The 18,133-nt window shown below is 43.0% G+C and overlaps 1 protein-coding gene across 1 annotated transcript; it reads right to left on the bottom strand.

Moving 5' to 3' along the window:
* Positions 1-627: 627 nt before the first annotated feature.
* TSPAN18 (tetraspanin 18) lies at positions 628-17,736 on the bottom strand. The gene is made up of 7 exons (XM_062495103.1): positions 17,659-17,736; positions 16,692-16,886; positions 11,326-11,400; positions 5,709-5,807; positions 4,304-4,489; positions 1,862-1,945; positions 628-932 (listed from the first exon to the last, which is right to left on the bottom strand). Exons 1-7 carry the CDS (start codon positions 17,719-17,721, stop codon positions 885-887), a joined length of 750 nt encoding a protein of 249 aa, XP_062351087.1. The 5' UTR covers positions 17,722-17,736; the 3' UTR covers positions 628-884.
* Between the last annotated feature and the right edge of the window lie 397 nt (positions 17,737-18,133).

Here is an 18,133-nt window from a genome sequence, read left to right as displayed (position 1 = left end):
AAGAAAGGCAAAGGCTGACAAGATTTAAACATTATATCCTCCCCGTCTCAGGGAGGCAGCAGTATCAATGTTGCTTGACCAGAGACGTTATTTTTCCCAGGAGATGGGAACACAGCAGAGAACCATTTGGTCTCTTTCACAACAATGAACAATAAATCTTAGTAAAAACAGAAAGGTAGGCACCAAACTCTTGACCCTCAGCCAGCCTTAGCTGAGTCCCATTGCTAAGTTAGATCACACTGCCCCTTGCTTGGAGTTCCAGAGAAAAGCCAGCGTCACCGAAGTGCTTGACATCTCTGACAAGTTTCACGCTTCAGGGGCAAAGCTTCCACTGAAGAATGAATGTTTTCATCCTATGGCTGGAAATTAAAGCCAGAATCACGCAAATGTTGACTGCGCCTGCTCAGACAAGCCACCACTGCTTGTTTCAAACCCACCTGGACAGTCAAGGCTGTTGCCTTATGCAGCCCCTGCATGTCTGTTCTTGAGTCCTGTGTTGTCTAAAGCACAATAAAGTGGTGAAGGGTAGGCTCAGCCTGGTGTGGGAGGCAGCTGTGTTCATCCTCCCGTGCCCAACCAGCTCCATCTGTCTCTAGTGCAATCGGCTGTGCTGGGCTCCTGCTCCATGGTTGCTGCGGGTGGCTCTGGGCAAGGGTCCGGTGTACAGTGTAGTGCACATCACCTCAAAGTTCCAGCCCCTGAAGTACAATCCTTTTGGTCATCCATATATTACAACCCTCCTTTTTTTTCTTTTTTTTTTTTTCTCCCTGTCCCATTTTGCTAAAAAAAATAAAGTTTTTTGGGTGTTTTCAGGTTTTGTTTCTCCAGGTTTTCCTTCTTACTTCTGAGCATGTGGGGAACACGGTGGTTCATGGGCCACTTCTTTACTGGATTCCTCGAAAGAGACACATAGCAAAAATCATGGCAAACAGCTGGGAAGAGGATGGGGGAAGAAGAGGGCAAAAACAAAACAGAGAACCATAAATGTCAGCTGCATCTCCCAGAAGATCAGCAAAGCCCTCCCTGGCCCTGGGACCACCCCCATTGCTTCCTCATGCCCAGCAGTCAGTGATGCAGAGAGGGAGACCCTTACCACCCACAGGAGGCTGTGGAAAAACTCCTCTGCCCCTTCCTACCCCCAAACTGTTGGTGGATACAGCAGCATCCCGACCTCATTCCCAAACTGCCCTCGGTGACACAGGGGCACAGGATCCACAGTCCCTGCTCTGCATATCACTGCTACTGCCTGGCGTGAGCACAGCACAGCCTTTGTGGAAGGCTGCTGAGCCTCTCTGCCCTGATCTCTGCCCTTTGCACAAGACGAGAGGCTTTTAAAGTACTCAGCCATTCCCTGCAATGCCACAGAGACAAAATTTCTGGGCTAAAACTACGTCTGGTGCATGTCTGTTTCTCAGAGACATCACCAAAAAAGTGGTTACCAATGAAGGATGATGAAAGTGCTGTGGAGCCCATAGTTTCAGTCTCTAAACAGAAGGTTTTAAAGCACAGGCAGGGTGTTGAGCACATTAACCAAGTGACAGATTAGTTGGCTGGCCGGGGCACTGTGGCACTGGGAGCAGTGACTGTGCAGGGCCCATGGAGAGCCGTGGGTTCCCAAAGCCCCTGTGGCCAGCATGGCACAGCTCTGTGCAAGCCCAGCACGAGGTGGCACTGCAGGCATGTGGCAGCGGTTATTTCCCTGCCCTTTGTGGCAAAGGATCAAGGAGCCTCTTTCCAGGCAATGAAAACCACAATTTGATAGCCTGCTCGCACTTTACCAGGGCACCTTTCCCTGCCTGTCTGCCCTGCTGCTGGCACCTTACTGACACTGCTTTTGTTCCTGTCAGACAACAGTAAGTACCTCAATAGCCAGCACTCCGATGGCAAGAGCTCCTGCCAGGTACACGTATGTCTCAAAGGAGTTCAGGATCACAGTGTAACAGCCCTAGGAAAGACAAAACATGGTGAGACACACCTGAGCACCACATTGTGTTATTCTCGCAGCAGAGCCCTCGCTAGAACACGAGGTGCCCTCAGACCCAGGCACCACAAGCACGGCTCCCTCTCACCATCTCACCCAGCCTGAGGCACAGGAGGCAGAGAGAGGTGCAAGGGACAGAGCTGGGGAGGGGAAGGTATTGCTGTAGTGTGGTGGGAGTGGTTCACACCCCTCACTGACCATGAGGTATTGTGAGTTCCTGCAGGGCAGGAACTTAATCCATTTACAAAGCATAGCCACCATCACCCTTAATTACATTTATTATTGCTAATACAATTAACAGCAGGTAGATCTTCCTGCATAGGTTTCAGAATATTTCTGGAAATCACCAGCTTATCCTGGCCTCAGTTTTCCCAGCCTAAAATTTCAACCCACTGGGAAATTTCTGCAAACAGGTGACACATAAAGAGAAAAGTAGATTGGAGTTTGTCCAGTATGAAAAGTAGCTTTCTCTCCACTGAGACTATACTTCACACATGTATTTAATCCCATCCTATCATATGCTAGGATGTTTTGATCACCTGTTTTTTTGTCTTCCACCCATAATGAAAGTGTTGGAACTGCAAAGACAGCACAATAGTTATGCACCTGTATCCATGCCGGACCCTGCTCACTGTGAGTGAGGCACAACTGGTGGAGAGTGAGGGAGAACATGGAGAAGATCCACTCATGAGGCCACCCCAGGGGACCCAGATTGCTGGGGCAGTCACTGAGCTGTTAAAACCATGCTCTTGTCAACATGAGATCACTCGGCATCAACTCTCTTCCAGTCATGATTCAGCCAAATTTTCAGAGAAAAGCATTCAGCCCAGCAACAAATATTTGTATGCTTGCCAGACTTCCACCCTTAACCCAGCCTTCAGCATGCTCTGCTCAGCTGACTACAGACAGGAGTGAGCACAAGTGTGGTCAGCACTATCCTACCAGCATTACCACTCAGGGAAAACTTTAACCCTCTTTCTCACAATTCATTTCTCTTTCCCTCCCTGCTGGCTGTCATCTCTTTCCTCCCCATCTATTCCCAGCAATCAGACCTGGCAGAAGCAGCATGATGCTGTCTGCTGTGATCTCTCACCCAGAGTGCCTTTGCCAACCATTTCCAGCTGCCAGTCAGGGAACAGTTCACATGCTGCTTCCAAAATCCTTTCATCTCTTTCTCAATCTGCTCTTAAGTGCTGAAAAAAGGACCACTGCCTAATCTGGAGGGAGAAGGAAGCTTGTACATAGGTCAGTACAGAGCTTATTTAGTTTAACTAATGCTGAGGTGAACACAGTCAGGAACTTCGCTGGAAAATTTCTTAAGCATCACGTCTTGGCGACATTGGAAGGAAACTTGGCCCAGCATCAATGAGATGAACTGTCTTGTCACAGTCCAGTATTGCAAAATATTGCCAAGTCGAGAAGCCTGGCAAAAGAATCATAGACTAGAACTACAGAATGGTATGGGTTGGTCAGGACCTTAAAGATCACCTAGTTCCAACCCCTCTTCTACAGTCAAACACCTGCCACTAGACCAGGAGGCCCAAAGCCTTATCCAACCTGGCCATGAACATTTCTAATGATCAGGCATCCACAACTTCTCTGCACAACCTTTTTCAGCATCTCACTACTCTCACAGTCAATAAATTCTTCTGAAATATCTAGACTAAAACTAGTCTCTTTCAGTTTAAGGCTATTCCTCCTTGTCCTATTATTACAAGCCCTTGTAAAAAGTCCCTCTCCAGCTTTTTTGTAAGCTCCCTTTAGGTACTGGAAGACAGGTATAAGAAATGCCCTTTTTCTACAGCAAAAAAGTAAAGAAGCAGAGAAATGCAGCTTTCCAATATTTTTCTTCCTTAGGAAACAGACATGGTTTTCTGTGACTGTTTAATCCTTGATATTTTGATTGTATATATTGATTAGGAGTCTTCGTGAACTAAATTGGAACCACTCCTGCAGCCAGTAAGAGTCAACTCCATTCCATCCTACCTGACCTGTGCTGGCTTGCTAATTAACTTCTCAGAGGTACTTCTAACCTCCATAAACACAACAGAACTTGATCTAAATTTCCATTTTACCTCTCAATCCCTTAGGAAAATCTTTGTATTTCTGATGCTACAGCACAACATGGACTTAGCAGTGTATGCAAAGAAAGGAGATTTTCAAAATCACCCATATGCCATCACTTCAAAAGCTGTCAGCAGGATTGTAATTAGGATATGAGGTACAGTCAGGACCTGCCAGATTCACTAGCTACCCATGACCACTGCAGCCATATCTCTGCCCTCTGTGAAGCTCCTTTTCCTGGCATTTGGCCTCCCTTACCTGCCGGTTCTGAAACCTCTCATTGCCTGATAGACAAGCTTCCTTGTTGACAAACATCCCTTCCTGGCTCTGGAGCTCTCGCTGGCAACAAGCCTCTGGTGTCACTGTTGCCTTTTCCAAAGAGGAGTATGGAAGATGAGGAATAGCTTCAAAATCTTCTGGTCCATTCACTCCACAGCAGGCAAACTGGGGAGAGGCACAGAGAAGAAAGGAAGACAGAATTGACACCTGTCCCTGAAAGCAGACATGAGAAATCTAAGACTTATTCTCATAGGGATCAAAGCTTTAGTCAAAGCAGAGACAAAACAATCATTGTTTCCAAAGAAGTGGGTTATGCTTGTACCTTAGAGTTTCTGTTTCATTGAAATCCTTATGAAGTCCCACTGTTTCTAAATCATACTGTAGATTCTAAGGTACTACTGGGAATATTGCTGCAAACTACACAGGGCTTTGGGGCATATCCAGAATGACTTGCTTGAGATCACCCAGCAGTACAATCCAGGCTCCCAGCCACCCTTTCTCCCCATAGCTACTGGCCAAGATTGTTGCTGTTCAAAGGCACTGCTAGGTGATTTGAGTAAGGTCTCTCTTTAGGATTCCAGTCAGATGCTTTTTAAGGATTCAAGTCATACTCTGACTCCGTCTCCTTTCAGTCAGCAAAAGGAAATGTCTTTATTAAAGTCCTGAATCAGCATGAAGGGCAGCAATCATCCTTTCCTTTTAAGATTAAAATTGACTTTTCATCTGCAGAAGCTGATGTCCTGCTTTTCACTCCTGAAGGGATATACCATGGGGTGTACAGAGCACTAATGTATACACACACACACACACAGACTGAACTTCTTGTGGTAGGTAATAACAACTGCAGTCATTGTCAACCTACAACCTGCCCAATAAGGGGTGCAATAATAAAGTCAATTTTGATGGCTAATATTTCTGTAGTGCAAATATATCACTAGGCACACTCCTGCCTAAGCTGCTGTTAAGAACAAAACATTAGTTAGCGCCAGCTTTTGACTGCTGGTGGCTGGGAATGGTTCTCAAGCAGTCCACAAGGTGAAAGGTCCAGAGCTTTTGCAGTGGTACTCAGCTGCAGACATCTCCACTGCTCCCTGTGCTCAATATTTGAAAACTGAGGGTACTCCAATTCCTCAGGCTTTGGCAAATCAGGTGACCCTGATGCAGTCACTAGGAGCGTCTGTCTCAGGACTGGTGGTAGCACCATTTGAGAAACACAGACTGCCAGCCAAAGTCCCAGCCCTCTTCACCCACAAGCCCTGGTGCTAGGCTGGACACAAGAGGATGGTTGAAGCTGGCTGACCCTGGGAGAGCTGAGGGTATGGGCTGAGCAATGTGTTGGTGGCCACTGGTGACGGGCAGAATGGGATGGTGCAGTCTGACTTACTGTGATCATAACAGAGTTCCAGGTGGCAGAGAAGACATCCGTGTCATTGTTCCTCTGGTAATGCTTCTTCAGCTCCTTGGTGAAAAACTCTCTGGTCAGCTGAAATGAACAGACAGATGGAAATGTAAAGGCTATTGCCAACACCTTTCCCAAACATTTCCCAAAGCTCCCTTCTGTGAATGCTGGGGGTTCTTTGGTTTATTTGTTTTGTTTTTTTTCCTTTGGCTTTGTTCTTTCTTTTGCAAACCTCCAAGGAGAAACCTGTGAAAAGCCATTGGCTAAGCTGTATCAATGTAGAGGGTGAAGGGTACCTGTTGAATAAAATTGTCGCTCATTAAAATCAGGGGCTAAACTATGTTTATACTTCTAAAATAACATTTACTTTAATGTTGGTTGGTTGTAGTTTTTGTTGTTTGTTGTTTTTCTCTTTTTTAATTTTTAGCACTATTTGAAAGTATTTAATAAATTGAAACAGACCTAAACCAGATTTTAGAAAGATTATCAAATCCACAGCCAAACTGTATTTTCACTTGCTGATTCATGAGGTCTGCAAGCAAAGCATGATTTTCCTCTCCACTTTTCAGTCAAACCAGTTAACTTCCTACTAACAACAGAGGAACTGCTCTGAATTTACTTCAACGTGTGAGAAAACAGAATGAAGCCTCAACATGAAACTTTCTGGAAAGGAAAAAGAAGTAAAAAGAATTAATGAATAGGAACTAGCCAGGTCAGCTTATGAATCAGAAAAAACACCATTTTCTTGACAATGCTTTTGATTATCTAAACTAACCTACATACATGAAGGAAAAAAAAAAATCCTCTTTATATTTGTGTTTAGATAATGTAAACATTTTTCCAAAGGTCAACAATATATATTTTTGGAATTTCATTTACCCCTGTTTATATTTACAGTAAAACAGGATAAATGCACAAACAATTTGTTTAAGAGTCTTCTTGAGTAGTTAGACACCTCAAAATTAAATTTTCTTAGGATGACCCTCTGGAGGAATAGTAAATATACAGTCCTAATAATCTTGTTAAACTGAACATGCCAGTTAAATCTTGCTGCCTACCTTTCTATCACTTCAGGACAAAAAGTTCAAGAAATCCTCTTTCATGTTCCCAATAGATCTGGACTTGTGTGGTCCCTTCTACAAAATATCTTGTGATTTGTGAGCCACACAGGCAAAATGTTCTGCCACTGAAAAAGCCACAGTGAAGGGGGCTGGACTTGGCTGGCTTCAGCACTGCTGTGATGTTGCGTATTTGTTGGATCAGGAATTAAGCTGCCTGGAAAATACCCTTTTTATTTCCCCTGTTGTTCACACAGCACTGCTGATGCAGTAACAGAGACTGCTACAAGCTGGTTTCAGGTTCTTGATATGCAACGTGAAATATCTCACATACACATGCATATGTATGAGCTCTATGGGTGGGCACAAAAGCAGAAGCACCAAACTGTTTGTTTCATTTGTATCACATTTTAAGGACAAAAAAAAGGCTGTAGTGAGTTAAAAAGACCCTGGATACCACCTGATATTGGCTTGTCTTTTACAGATCCAAACAAAGGCCAAATATAATTACTACATCAGTACTGGGTAAAACTTTGTCACAAATACTTGAATCATGCAGTTAGCTCAGTTGCACTACTTTTAATTAGTTATGCTGTCAAATTCCTATTTTTTTTTGGGGGGGGAGACAGATCTTAACTCATTGTTTTGAATATTAAAATACCAGAGGACATAGCATTTTTCCTTTGGGAATTTGGTGCACTGAGGGAAGGTGAGGTTAGAAGATGCTGAAATATGTCCTCAGTGTTCTCCTTTGTTTCCCTTTCTCTGAGTACTTTACCCATGCAGCATCCACCCATGCAGACAGCAGCACATTTTTTTGATGCTCGTCTGTTCCTGAAGCACAGACTTTGAAATTGATATTACCACTGGTAATAATCCCAGCTGGCTGCCTTTGTTGGGGTCTAAAACAAAAGAGTAATTTAAATATAAAGTGAAACCTTTATTTTGACAGCAGCAATCCCAGAGGAAATTGTTCAGAGTTTGTGTGTGATTTTTACAACACTTGGCCTAAAACAAAGCCTAGTGCTGGAAGAGTACACTTGCCAGGAAAATAACTGATTCCATTTTGTTGGTCTTAAACTGCTTATCCTGAGCATCTCAAGTTGAGAAGAATGTGGCAAAAAAAAAAATTTCTTCTTTTAAAAAATTAGACAAAGAAGGGTGAAATAAGACAGTCCTATTGCCATGCCCACGGCCCTCCTCTAGCTGAAACAAGTAGCCCTGATGAGGTCGGTGCACATTGGATTTTATGGCAAGAACCATTCAGAAAGGAGCAAAAGACCTAGTGATAAAACTAGAGCGTCACACACACTTTGACAACACAGTTGTGGCAGCCACAGCCATGAACAATAAGGAGCTGTTCAGCGGTGTTTTGGGAGGGCTGCCTCCAGTGCAGCACATGCATGCATACATTTACGTGGCAGTGAATGAAGTGAGACTGTTTTGTCACACTGGTTCAAAAAATACCTTTGCTGGGATTAGTGCAGACAGATAAAAGGGGTTTAGAAAAAGGAGGGCATTTCTGCACAACTCGTGGTGTTCTTGGGAAACAGGACACACTCCTACCCATCTACATCGGCCTGGAGCATTCTGATGTGTCTGGCACAGTACAGGGCATGGAGGTGCAGTCACCCGTGCTGCACTTCTCAATCCTGCAGTGCCTTCCATCCGAGACCTCTGTCTCAGCCGAGCAAGGCTTGTGTTCTTTAGCTTTTGACTCATGTCTGAGGAAATAGAGGCACTAGCATCCAAGGTGGCTTGCTTATTAAGTGCTAGAACTGGCGCTAAAAATCCAAACATCCGGACTCCATCCAAAGCCCTGCCACTGGACTCTTCTGTTTCTACCATCCTGCTTTCCTGCTTGCTATGACAGTTCACTAAGAACCAAATATCCTTCCAGGGTTTTTCCCATCCAGACCTCTGAAGGGCATATAAAGAGCAATTCCTATTGCTCTTTCACAGTCTCTCGCTAGTGTTCATGAAAGTAGTTCTTTTATGGGGGATCTTCTAAATGATAAAGGGTTCTCCACCCGCAAAACTTCATTTTCTAAGAAAGAGAAACTCTGGTAATCCTACATCTAATTAACAGCAGCCTTCCCCTTCAGAGACTGCTTTTAAATAGCTCTTTGGAAGTGCAGCTGGACTTGCAGGTCACAGTAGCTCACCTTTGTGAAGACCGCCTTCACTTACCCCACCACCTTGCTCTGTTTCACTGACTCTTCCTCTCATGTCAAAGCTCAAAAGAAAACATCTCTTTTTCTCCCTTATTTTTGTCTCTTGATTTCTCTCACTCCCTTAGCTGTTAATAATTTAACCCCATTGAGTGTTTGGGAGCTGGTTTGAATGCAAAACTATACAAGAGAAAGCTGCACTGAACATTATCTGTAAAGTGAACAGATAAAGTGTATCTTTTGTCTCATTTTACACACCCAGAGAGGCCACAGCCATAAGGACTGGTGCAGCAACCATCACAGAATCCTGCTTGGTAAGCTTCAAAGAAATTTAGATTGGCTAAGTGCACATTTGCCCACCACATGCCCTGAAAGTAATTTATTTCTCAAGGAAGAGAAAAGCACATCTAATCTTGACCTTAAACTGCTACTGTGAAGAATTCTTCCCATCTGGGATCAATGAAAGACCACCTCTGCCCATCCATGTAGCTCACCCTAACTCAAAGGTGACAGCAAAACTGGCCACAAGTAGCTTCCAATTCAGACAAGCTACCACCACAATATACAGCAACACCAAAACAAGGGCTATTTTTTCTAAAAGAAATCTGAGGGGAGAACAAACCACAAGAACTCGCAGATCAAGTTTGACTTCTGCATAGAGCCATCTCCAGCTATGCTGGGATATGACGCTCTTCATTCCTTCCCATTTAAGCCCTTCCTGTCAATCATTCTGACAGAGTGGGAAGCTGGTGATACAAACAAGGAGACAAGCTCAAGAAAGAGTTTATTCCCCTTCAAGTTTGATCTCACAAAACACTGCCAGATGCCACAGAAGTCTAGAATAACCACTGTGACCTTATCTTGCAAGATAACGTGACCTTACATGTTCTGTGGCTCCCAAGGGAGTGGAAGGTACAGATGCTTTGAGCAGAAACAAGTTGTAAGCAAGGAGAACACATCAGAAATGCAGTTGCCCTGCATCCAGGACTTGCAGCAAGCCTGGGCAGTCTCTTGTACCTTTCACCAGTTTGCTACAGAGAAGGGGGGAGGTAGGAGCCATCAGCTGACAGTGCTTGTCCAGCCCCTGCTCCCCGGGCACTGTGTTCTGTCTCTGTCACAAAGCACACACCTGGGTCTGCAGGGCAGTTTCTACATGTGTGGTCTGCTCCTTTTGCTGAACCAAAGGAATTCTCTAAAAACTCCTAACAGCAGAGCTGGAATGACCAGAAGACACCAGACCCCTCCATCCTGCAATATGTTTATAGGTGTTTCCATAAGGGCATGGTCTCAAAACCTAAACTGGAATGAGGCACCTATTCTGTGTGCAGAGTGACATCCTTTCCCCACTGCCTTCAGATCTGAGGCAAAGAAAAAAGAACACCAGCTGTTAAATAGAAAAATGTCCTCCCACTACCACTCCCCAAGCCATCCTACTATACAAATACCACATTCTATAGCTGTGAGCTTCCTAAGTTTTGATTATTTTCTATGAAAAGCTTTTTAAAATGAATAAAATTAAGAGTATATCCTGGTTTAAGAAAATCATCATTATATGTGGCTCTTCTTGCTCACACCACACTTCTCTCACGTTCAGTACAGCAAATGTGCTGTATGTTGTCTTGCTACTGGAGGAGACAAAATATGCAAAATAAATACCAACAGTCACTAGTGACCATCTCTACCAGCCAATGTTTTTTCACAGACATCACTCAGAGAAGGATGGTCCTGTTTCAATCAGGCTGTCCTTTGCACATGTCTAAATGTGAAAAAAATTGCACAGACCATTGCTGCTTAGAGAAAGAAATGAGACTGTGGTTACTACTACTGTAGTAAAAGTTTACCACTAGCACAGGGGAGGGATGATGGCCATATAATAATATTCATTGCAGAAGAATAGAGAAAGGCTACATCATATGGAGCTTCGGAGAGAAGGACAAAACTAAGCAGGGCAATAAGAGGGGGGAGATTTGCTTAGGGCAGGTCAGGGAGGATATCACACAAGCATCATTGGTAGGAGTCTGGTGAGCAGCAGAATGTGGAAGATCAAGAATGAATATGATTAGAAGATTCATAAGAGATTTTTTGCACTGCAGAATAAGCATTGGCTCTGTCTGGAAAACAGGAGTTTTCAACTATTAATATTAAACACACATTATATCAAAAAAGGAATAAGTTTGTCCCTATAAACTCTCCATCCAGGTTAGTTAGCACTCCCTGACGTGCTGGCAGTTCTGCAGACAGGGTAGTAACAAACGAGGTTTGCTGATATTTGAAACAGCCACTGTACAGACAAATCAGCCACCATCTAACACCCTGCTCCAGCTGTGTATAACCCCACTGGGGTCCAGACATTGCCCACCATTAGATACTTACATTTTCTCTGAATATAAAAGCCAGGATTGCAGCTGAAAGCTCCGCCAGGAAGATTAACAAAATAAACATGAAGAACTGGAAGACACAAGATAAAAACCACAAACATAGCATTAAATTTGTGCAATAGGTAGTAGGAATACAGGGGTTTGCTAATCACCAAAGAGATGGAAAAAATAACTAAGGAAACTTTTTTCCCACCCCTGACAGTTTAGAAACCATATGAGAGTCACTTTAAGCACACACATTCCCTCTCTGACCTCATTGCAGGACATGGGAACTTGTGACACTTTTGCCTGGTTCTAATGAGTAAAAGCATATAAGGTTACAGAACCCATAGTACCCCCAGATAAACCTGCACCAGGTCAAAACAGTAAAGCCTACTTTGATGGAAAAGTCATATAATTGTGGACATGCTCACACAGGTTAAACTCTCCAGACACAAGCATAGGTATCACATGTAAATGCACACACACCCCTGATCCCAATACAAACACCATTTTACTGTAATATAATCACAGCTCATTTTGTGTGGAAGGATGAAGTGGAATATACCCTCAAATATTTATATGTATGAACTAAAATGGACTGTTTTAATTTCAGGACAAAATTAGCCTTGGTTAATATTCCCTCCACACAATGGCGTTGCACTGAGTTAAGTACTAACCACACAGGACCGCTACAGAAAGTTGATAACACACCATAATAGTATAATTTGATTATGCAAGCATCATCCCTGTCTTGTATGGTATCCAAAGTGTGCATATTCACATCCTTAAGATAAGGGCATGCTGCAGACTTGACAAAAAGCACAGCCTGCACATTAAGTGATAGTAAAAAGGAAACAGGCTTCCAGGTTGAAGTAAAACTCTTAACACTTATGTCATCATAATTTTAGGAAAAGGGAAGGAAAGCAAAACAGAGAGGCACACGGCTGTTCAATCTAAGCTGGAGCTGTATTTCATCCTGTTGCCTTTGCAACCTTCTGCTGCTTCAATCTAAAAGTTTAGTTTTCAGTCTTACCAAAGGCACCTTGTTTCAGTGAAGTTACCAAAGCCAAGTGAGTCACTGTGCCTTCACCCCCCACCCTACAGAAGTAAATCAGATGCACTTAACAGGTCTCATCCCTAGAGACTAATATGCTGCTGTGAGGGTGCTATTCCTGGGACCTTGCCTACCCAGAGCACCCAGGTACTTGGGAGAATTTCCAGCCCAGGATGAGTGATGGGAGTCCTGCAAGCTTCAGCTTCAGATTCTGCCTGTTCCTGTGACCAGTTCTCAGTGACACTGATACCTCGTGCTAATTTGATGCTGCTTCAGTATGAAACAGTAAAAAGAACAGACAGGGATGTGCCTTTTAACATCCTTAAAACAACTAACATTGGTGCTGAGGAATAGCTATTGGAACAGAGCAGGAACTGGCAAGATTCACACTCTCTCCCAAAATGGCATTTATTTCCATTCTTGTAGACAAAATCATGGACTTGAGTAACCATAGGTCTGAACAAGGTGGATATTTTGTACATTCTTATTGTCATGAAGAGAAATTACCATTTGAATCAGCCTGTCTAAAATTCAAACAGCCTAAGAATTTACCCACAGACTTTGAGATTGTTTTACAGAACTGAGTAAATGTTAAGACATTAGCTTAGATTTTGGCATTGTGTGAGAAAGGCAAAAGTGAATGGAGAACCCTGTAAAGACCGCATCATGTGGAGGGTAATAAACTTGGTACAAGTTACCAATGAAGATAAATGAAGCAACAAGTAAAAATAAACACAAGAGAAGTCTGGATTTTTTTATTTTTTTTTTTGGTGTATGTGTGAGAAGTTTCTCGAAGGTCTCTCTGAAACAGAAAACAGGCAGACAGGGCCAGAAGTACTATTGTTACCCCCAAGCAATGATTTATAAACAGTGTCTGGAAGGCTGCGCATTGTGCACTTCAATAATGGAGAGAAAATTCAAACTATCTGCTTGGGATGGGCAAAATGTTGTTTTGTTGTCAGTTATCAGAACTTTAAGCGATTTTTCCCGACTGGAAAAGCACATACACCACCCTATCACACTTGTCTTCCTGCTTCTGCAGTGGAAACAAAAGAAAAGGAGCGTGGGCTCAAATGGCAAAACAAGAAAAGTCAGATGAGCAGGAATTTTGGTTTTTAACAGCATGCTGTTGCTTGATTTTGCTGAACTAGTTAACTCTCTAATTTATTCTTACTGCTGGAGTTTTCTGTGTGGCTTCTTTTTTTCCTGCTCAGAGACTGTTTTAATTTCACCACAGGAGGGCAAAGAACAAGTGATGAGAATGAACGATGCTTTGCAAATTCACATCATCATCCATCAAGGGATCTTAGCATAGTTACTAAGGTCTAAGGTGGTGATCAAGTGATTAATCCCATCACCCTGCTAATTGCATTTCATTTACTGATTACTGGGGGGCACATGTTCACTCAAGCTCCAGCACAGGTCTGTGCAGAAGTGGAAGCAGTCATTCCCAGATTATCTGTGATAAGCTTCATTATTCCCAAACTGATTTACACTTATATTGTGCACTCTGCATTACAGATTTGTAAGTTACAGTAGAAAAAAACCCACAAGCAGTCATTAGGGTTGATGAGAAAAAGATGGATCATCAGTGTTTCAGAACTTGCTCCCATTCTGCATTTGAAGGAGAGTCAAAATCTGCTTAACGTGTTTTCCTTCCAAAAATTAAATTGATTACTGATGTGTGAGAACACAAAGGAGCCAGCTGGTTAATGCATGGGACACAGTAACCTCACATTCAAACTCAAGCTTGATACTTGACATTTGAACACAGATACTCCCCACATCCAAGGTGAACATCCTGAGAAATGGGATCTCTCATACTGGTCAAAAATCTTGCCTCAGCTCCAGGTAATGGTTACAGTAGGTTTCACAGAAGTGGTCTATCAGAAGTTTCCACAAATTAATGTCTCATATTTATTTTTCATAACTCATCCAGTGTTCCAGTTTCAGAACCGCTATTCCAAAAAGAGCATCAACTGTCTTTAACTCAAAGGACCTGCATTTTCATGCTGGGAAGTTTGAGGGGCTACTACATCCATTTTACAGGAGTGCAAAACAGGATATCTGCATTTGAAACTACACAAATGAAGCTAATATGGGCTCTTCTTTTAACAAAGGTGAATTCAGTCCCTTGGTGCAATGTTGTATGTTCAACAGTACTTTGGATTCTGATTTTTAGAGTGTTGTTTTGCAGTCAGAGGACCTTCAGGACAAGTTATTCAGCGTCTGATTTGCAGGCCACTGTTCATTCCTTTTTTTTTTTTGTGAGCCAAGTCCAAATGCCAGGAAATCTAGAAACACTTCACAGCCTTGTGCTTAATGCAACATGTTAGGTTCCATAGTGATGGGGTTATTTCTTACCAAAAGATGAGCAGCTTAATGAAAAATAAAAGTCCTTGCAAACACTGAAACCAGAATCTAAAGAACATGCATCTGTCTTGTCCCTTCTATCTTCTGTTTACATTTGGACTAAAAGCTTCAAGCATACATTATACATCACTGTGAAATCTCACTCAAGCAGGTCTCTGGCTCATCAATTCTTTAACAACTTCCTAAGTGGACTTGATTTGATCTAGCAACTTCTCCTCAGGTACCACCCCCACAAAGACTTACACTCTCTGTTTTGCAAGTGCTCCCAGTCTCTCTGGTATTCAGTCATGAATCTTTTGCCTATTCAATGTCTAAAACTTACTCCTATCAGACTTCAGGTTTCACAGATGTTTTAAGATCAGCCAATTTTAACATCAGCTGGTGAGGCTCCAAAAAAGAAGTTAGAAACATATTTCTTCTCCCATGGTATCAGCACAGGTTCTCATCCAAGTGCTTCACATTGCTGAACATGAGATGGCTGACTGTTTAGCTGAGTTGGTGTTGATACAAAAAGCCCTCGAAGATCTGGCTGATCAAAATGGAACAATGATTCCTTATCCAGTAATTACTTTCAGAGTTTCTCCTAGTCTAAGGCATTACTTCCAGCTCATATTTTTCTCACATTTCCTTCAAAATAAAATAATATAAAGGTAAATAAATAAAACAGTAGAGCTCAGAATGATGTCTAGGAGTAAGAAAAGTAATAACCACAAAATTTAGTATACTGGAGTATAGCTAAAACACATGGAGAACTATTCAAACCTGTAAATGGTGCTAAATCAGGAAAGAACACGGCCCAGAGTTCCCTTTCTCCAGCCATGTCATTAGTCTGTATGCAGCAGACTGAAAATATTACTGTCCCACTCACTTAAAACATTTCTCATCAAACTTTGCTTTTAGTTTCTTAAGCTGACAAGGACAGACTTTGAAGTAGCTTCAGACTCACTGGGCTTCAACCTTTCCATTTTCTTAGGTTCCTCTGGGCAGATCTCCACAGACTTCACAGGTGATACATTTGTTTTTCGGATTTATTTCTGAGATGAATCATTAGAAATCAAACCCAGAGTGGCTTCGCCAAAAGGGCTCTAATTTGCAGGCTATAAACTCAAGGCATAGGTGAGCCAAGGGCCAGAGAGAATTTATCTCAGTGAAGCCATGCTCATCTCTAGGAAAAGATGGATTTGCATTCAAGAAAGAGGACTTTCCTTTCATGTTTAGAGACAAAAAAAAAAAAAAAAAAAAAAAAAGATAACTGGCAATGCCTTCCAGTAGGAGACAATGGCTGGAAATCTTTCAGTGTCAGAACTTGGGCGGAGTGGGGGACAGGGGCAAAAGTGACTTATTTTAGCTCTTTGTAATTACTCCTGACCACCATGGGCTGCAATTTAATCCTGTCATTCAGGGGAAAATTTGTCCAAAGGTAATAAATCCAGTTAATTTTAGGAGCAGAGTAGGCTGTGTCAGGGAGTGACCAGCTATTGAGAGCAGCAATGGCAGCAATAGCTGCTATGATGTAGTTCTGGGCTGCACATTTCTGCAGGCATGGGGGGCCTCCCTTGCACAGGGGCTGTGCTCCAGTATTCCCTCCTTTACTGTGAGCCCCTGAGGAATGAATCTATGAGTGGAACAGTGGGTTTTGAGTAGCCAAGAAAGGATCATTTTTGGTCTCTCTATAAATGTAGAAAAGGATCAAACAACTGAATGGGGTCAGCTAGAATGAAAACTTAGAAAGGTCAAAACACACTCCCAGACTAGGCTCAAATCTGTATAGGTGGAAAAGAAAATTATCTGTATTACTAGCAGTGTGCAAAGGTATCCTAGGCCTACTTATCACCTGAAGGCATAATGGCTACAACAACAAACACCCATTCCTGTGCTTATCTGAGCATCATCTATCCAGTCACCCCTACAGGAAGCACCAAGAGGCTAACAGAAATTGCAAGGGCACTTACAAATAGCAGGAGGCATTTGTTCTCACGGATGGCACCACAGCAGCCAAGGAAGCCCAGCAGGAAGAGCATTGCTCCCATGGCCAGCATGATGTACGCTCCCGTGAAGAGCAGCGGGTTGGCAGCCACTATCTCTCGAAAACCTGTGGGATCCACAATGACCCAGATTCCCAGTCCCAGCAGGCATGCTCCTCCCAGCTGTCACAGCACAACGACAGGAGAGAGAGGGAGACAGGTCAACATAAAATGACTGCTGCAGAAAAACTGGATTCATTGCTATATTTTGATCAAATATGTTAATTTGAAGAGTTTGTGTTCCTCTAAGGCATGTATTCTCTGCTGTGCCTTCTGACATGCTGCTCTTGGTATCTCTTGCTCAATAAATGAATCATTTGCAGTAAAAGCACCTTTCTTTCTTGACACATCATTCTACCAATTGTTTACTCCCTCTGCACTCCTGAAAGTGGTCTGGTCTGCTTGGTCTTGGTCTGCTGCCCCATCTGTGGAGAACAGCCCAGTAAAGGGGCTCACGTGAACCATACCTGCCACAGAGGCCTGGCTGGCTGGGCACTCCCACTCTTCCTTTCAAAAACAAAACCAGCTAAGAACGACTCCGTATGTGATAGGAAAATGACTGCTTCTGAGTGAAAACCCCAGCAGGGCATCCAGGACTAGAAAACAATTTCTTCTGCCATTCAAGGATGAACTATGTGCACCATTAGTTACAGCTTTCCCTGTGGTTTGCCCTGTCATGGACAGCAATAACTCAGACAACAGTGACCACTGTGCTGCCTTGCTGGATGTCTGAGCATCTTTGGATACTGCAAAATGCTCAGCGATTGCTAGTGCAAAGCAGAGAGGATATTCTGTATTGTGGCAACTTTACCACACTATAGCCTATCCTGCTGGGCAACAGCAGGCTGCTGGAAACAGAAGGATCCAAAAAAGAAAGTGAATTCCAAATACTTACAAATATAAAGAAATTGAAAAGAAACATCAGATATTTCATGCAGCTCAGACAGTCTCCCTCCATGGTGTTCAGGTTCCTTTGTCCAATTCCTCCTGCAAAACAGCAGCACTTTCTTAGCACGCTCATTTTTATTGGAATGAGACAATCCTATCTCCAATCAATTTGTATTTCCTCCAAGACTCTCTGGAGTTCATTACACAGAAGAGCTCTTTTCTTACCTGAACAGGGAACATAGCACAGGCTAGTAAGAAATAATGATTGCTGCTTGGTCCCTTTGCATTCTTTAAGGTCTGAAGGTGAGCACAGAAATGAAGGGGAAGACTGCAGGACAGGAAAGGTCTAGCTTTAATTTCAGAGTGAGATACTGGGGAAAAAAAATACTCTGCTGCACATGAAGAATCTTTTCCCCCACTCCTTTAAGCTTGTCAAGTCCAAGAGCCACTGAAGGTACCTGTCTGTTTCATGCTGAGAAAAA

The sequence above is a fragment of the Cinclus cinclus genome, chromosome 6 (genome assembly GCF_963662255.1).
Source record: "Cinclus cinclus chromosome 6, bCinCin1.1, whole genome shotgun sequence".
Lineage (NCBI taxonomy): Eukaryota > Metazoa > Chordata > Aves > Passeriformes > Cinclidae > Cinclus > Cinclus cinclus.
The sequence above is the reverse complement of the archived record's forward strand: the minus strand, read 5'-3'. Positions and strand labels throughout refer to the sequence as shown.

Excerpts from the sequence above, each read along its gene's own strand:
- TSPAN18 (XM_062495103.1), bottom strand. The coding sequence starts at position 17,721 with ATGGAGGGAGACTGTCTGAGCTGCATGAAATATCTGATGTTTCTTTTC. Across the intron at positions 5,808-11,325 it reads CTTTTATATTCAGAGAAAAT|CTGACCAGAGAGTTTTTCAC; the intron begins GTAAGTATCTAA and ends TGTTCATTTCAG. Across the intron at positions 933-1,861 it reads TCGGAGTGCTGGCTATTGAG|CTGTTTGCCATGATTTTTGC; the intron begins GTACTTACTGTT and ends TCCTCTTCCCAG.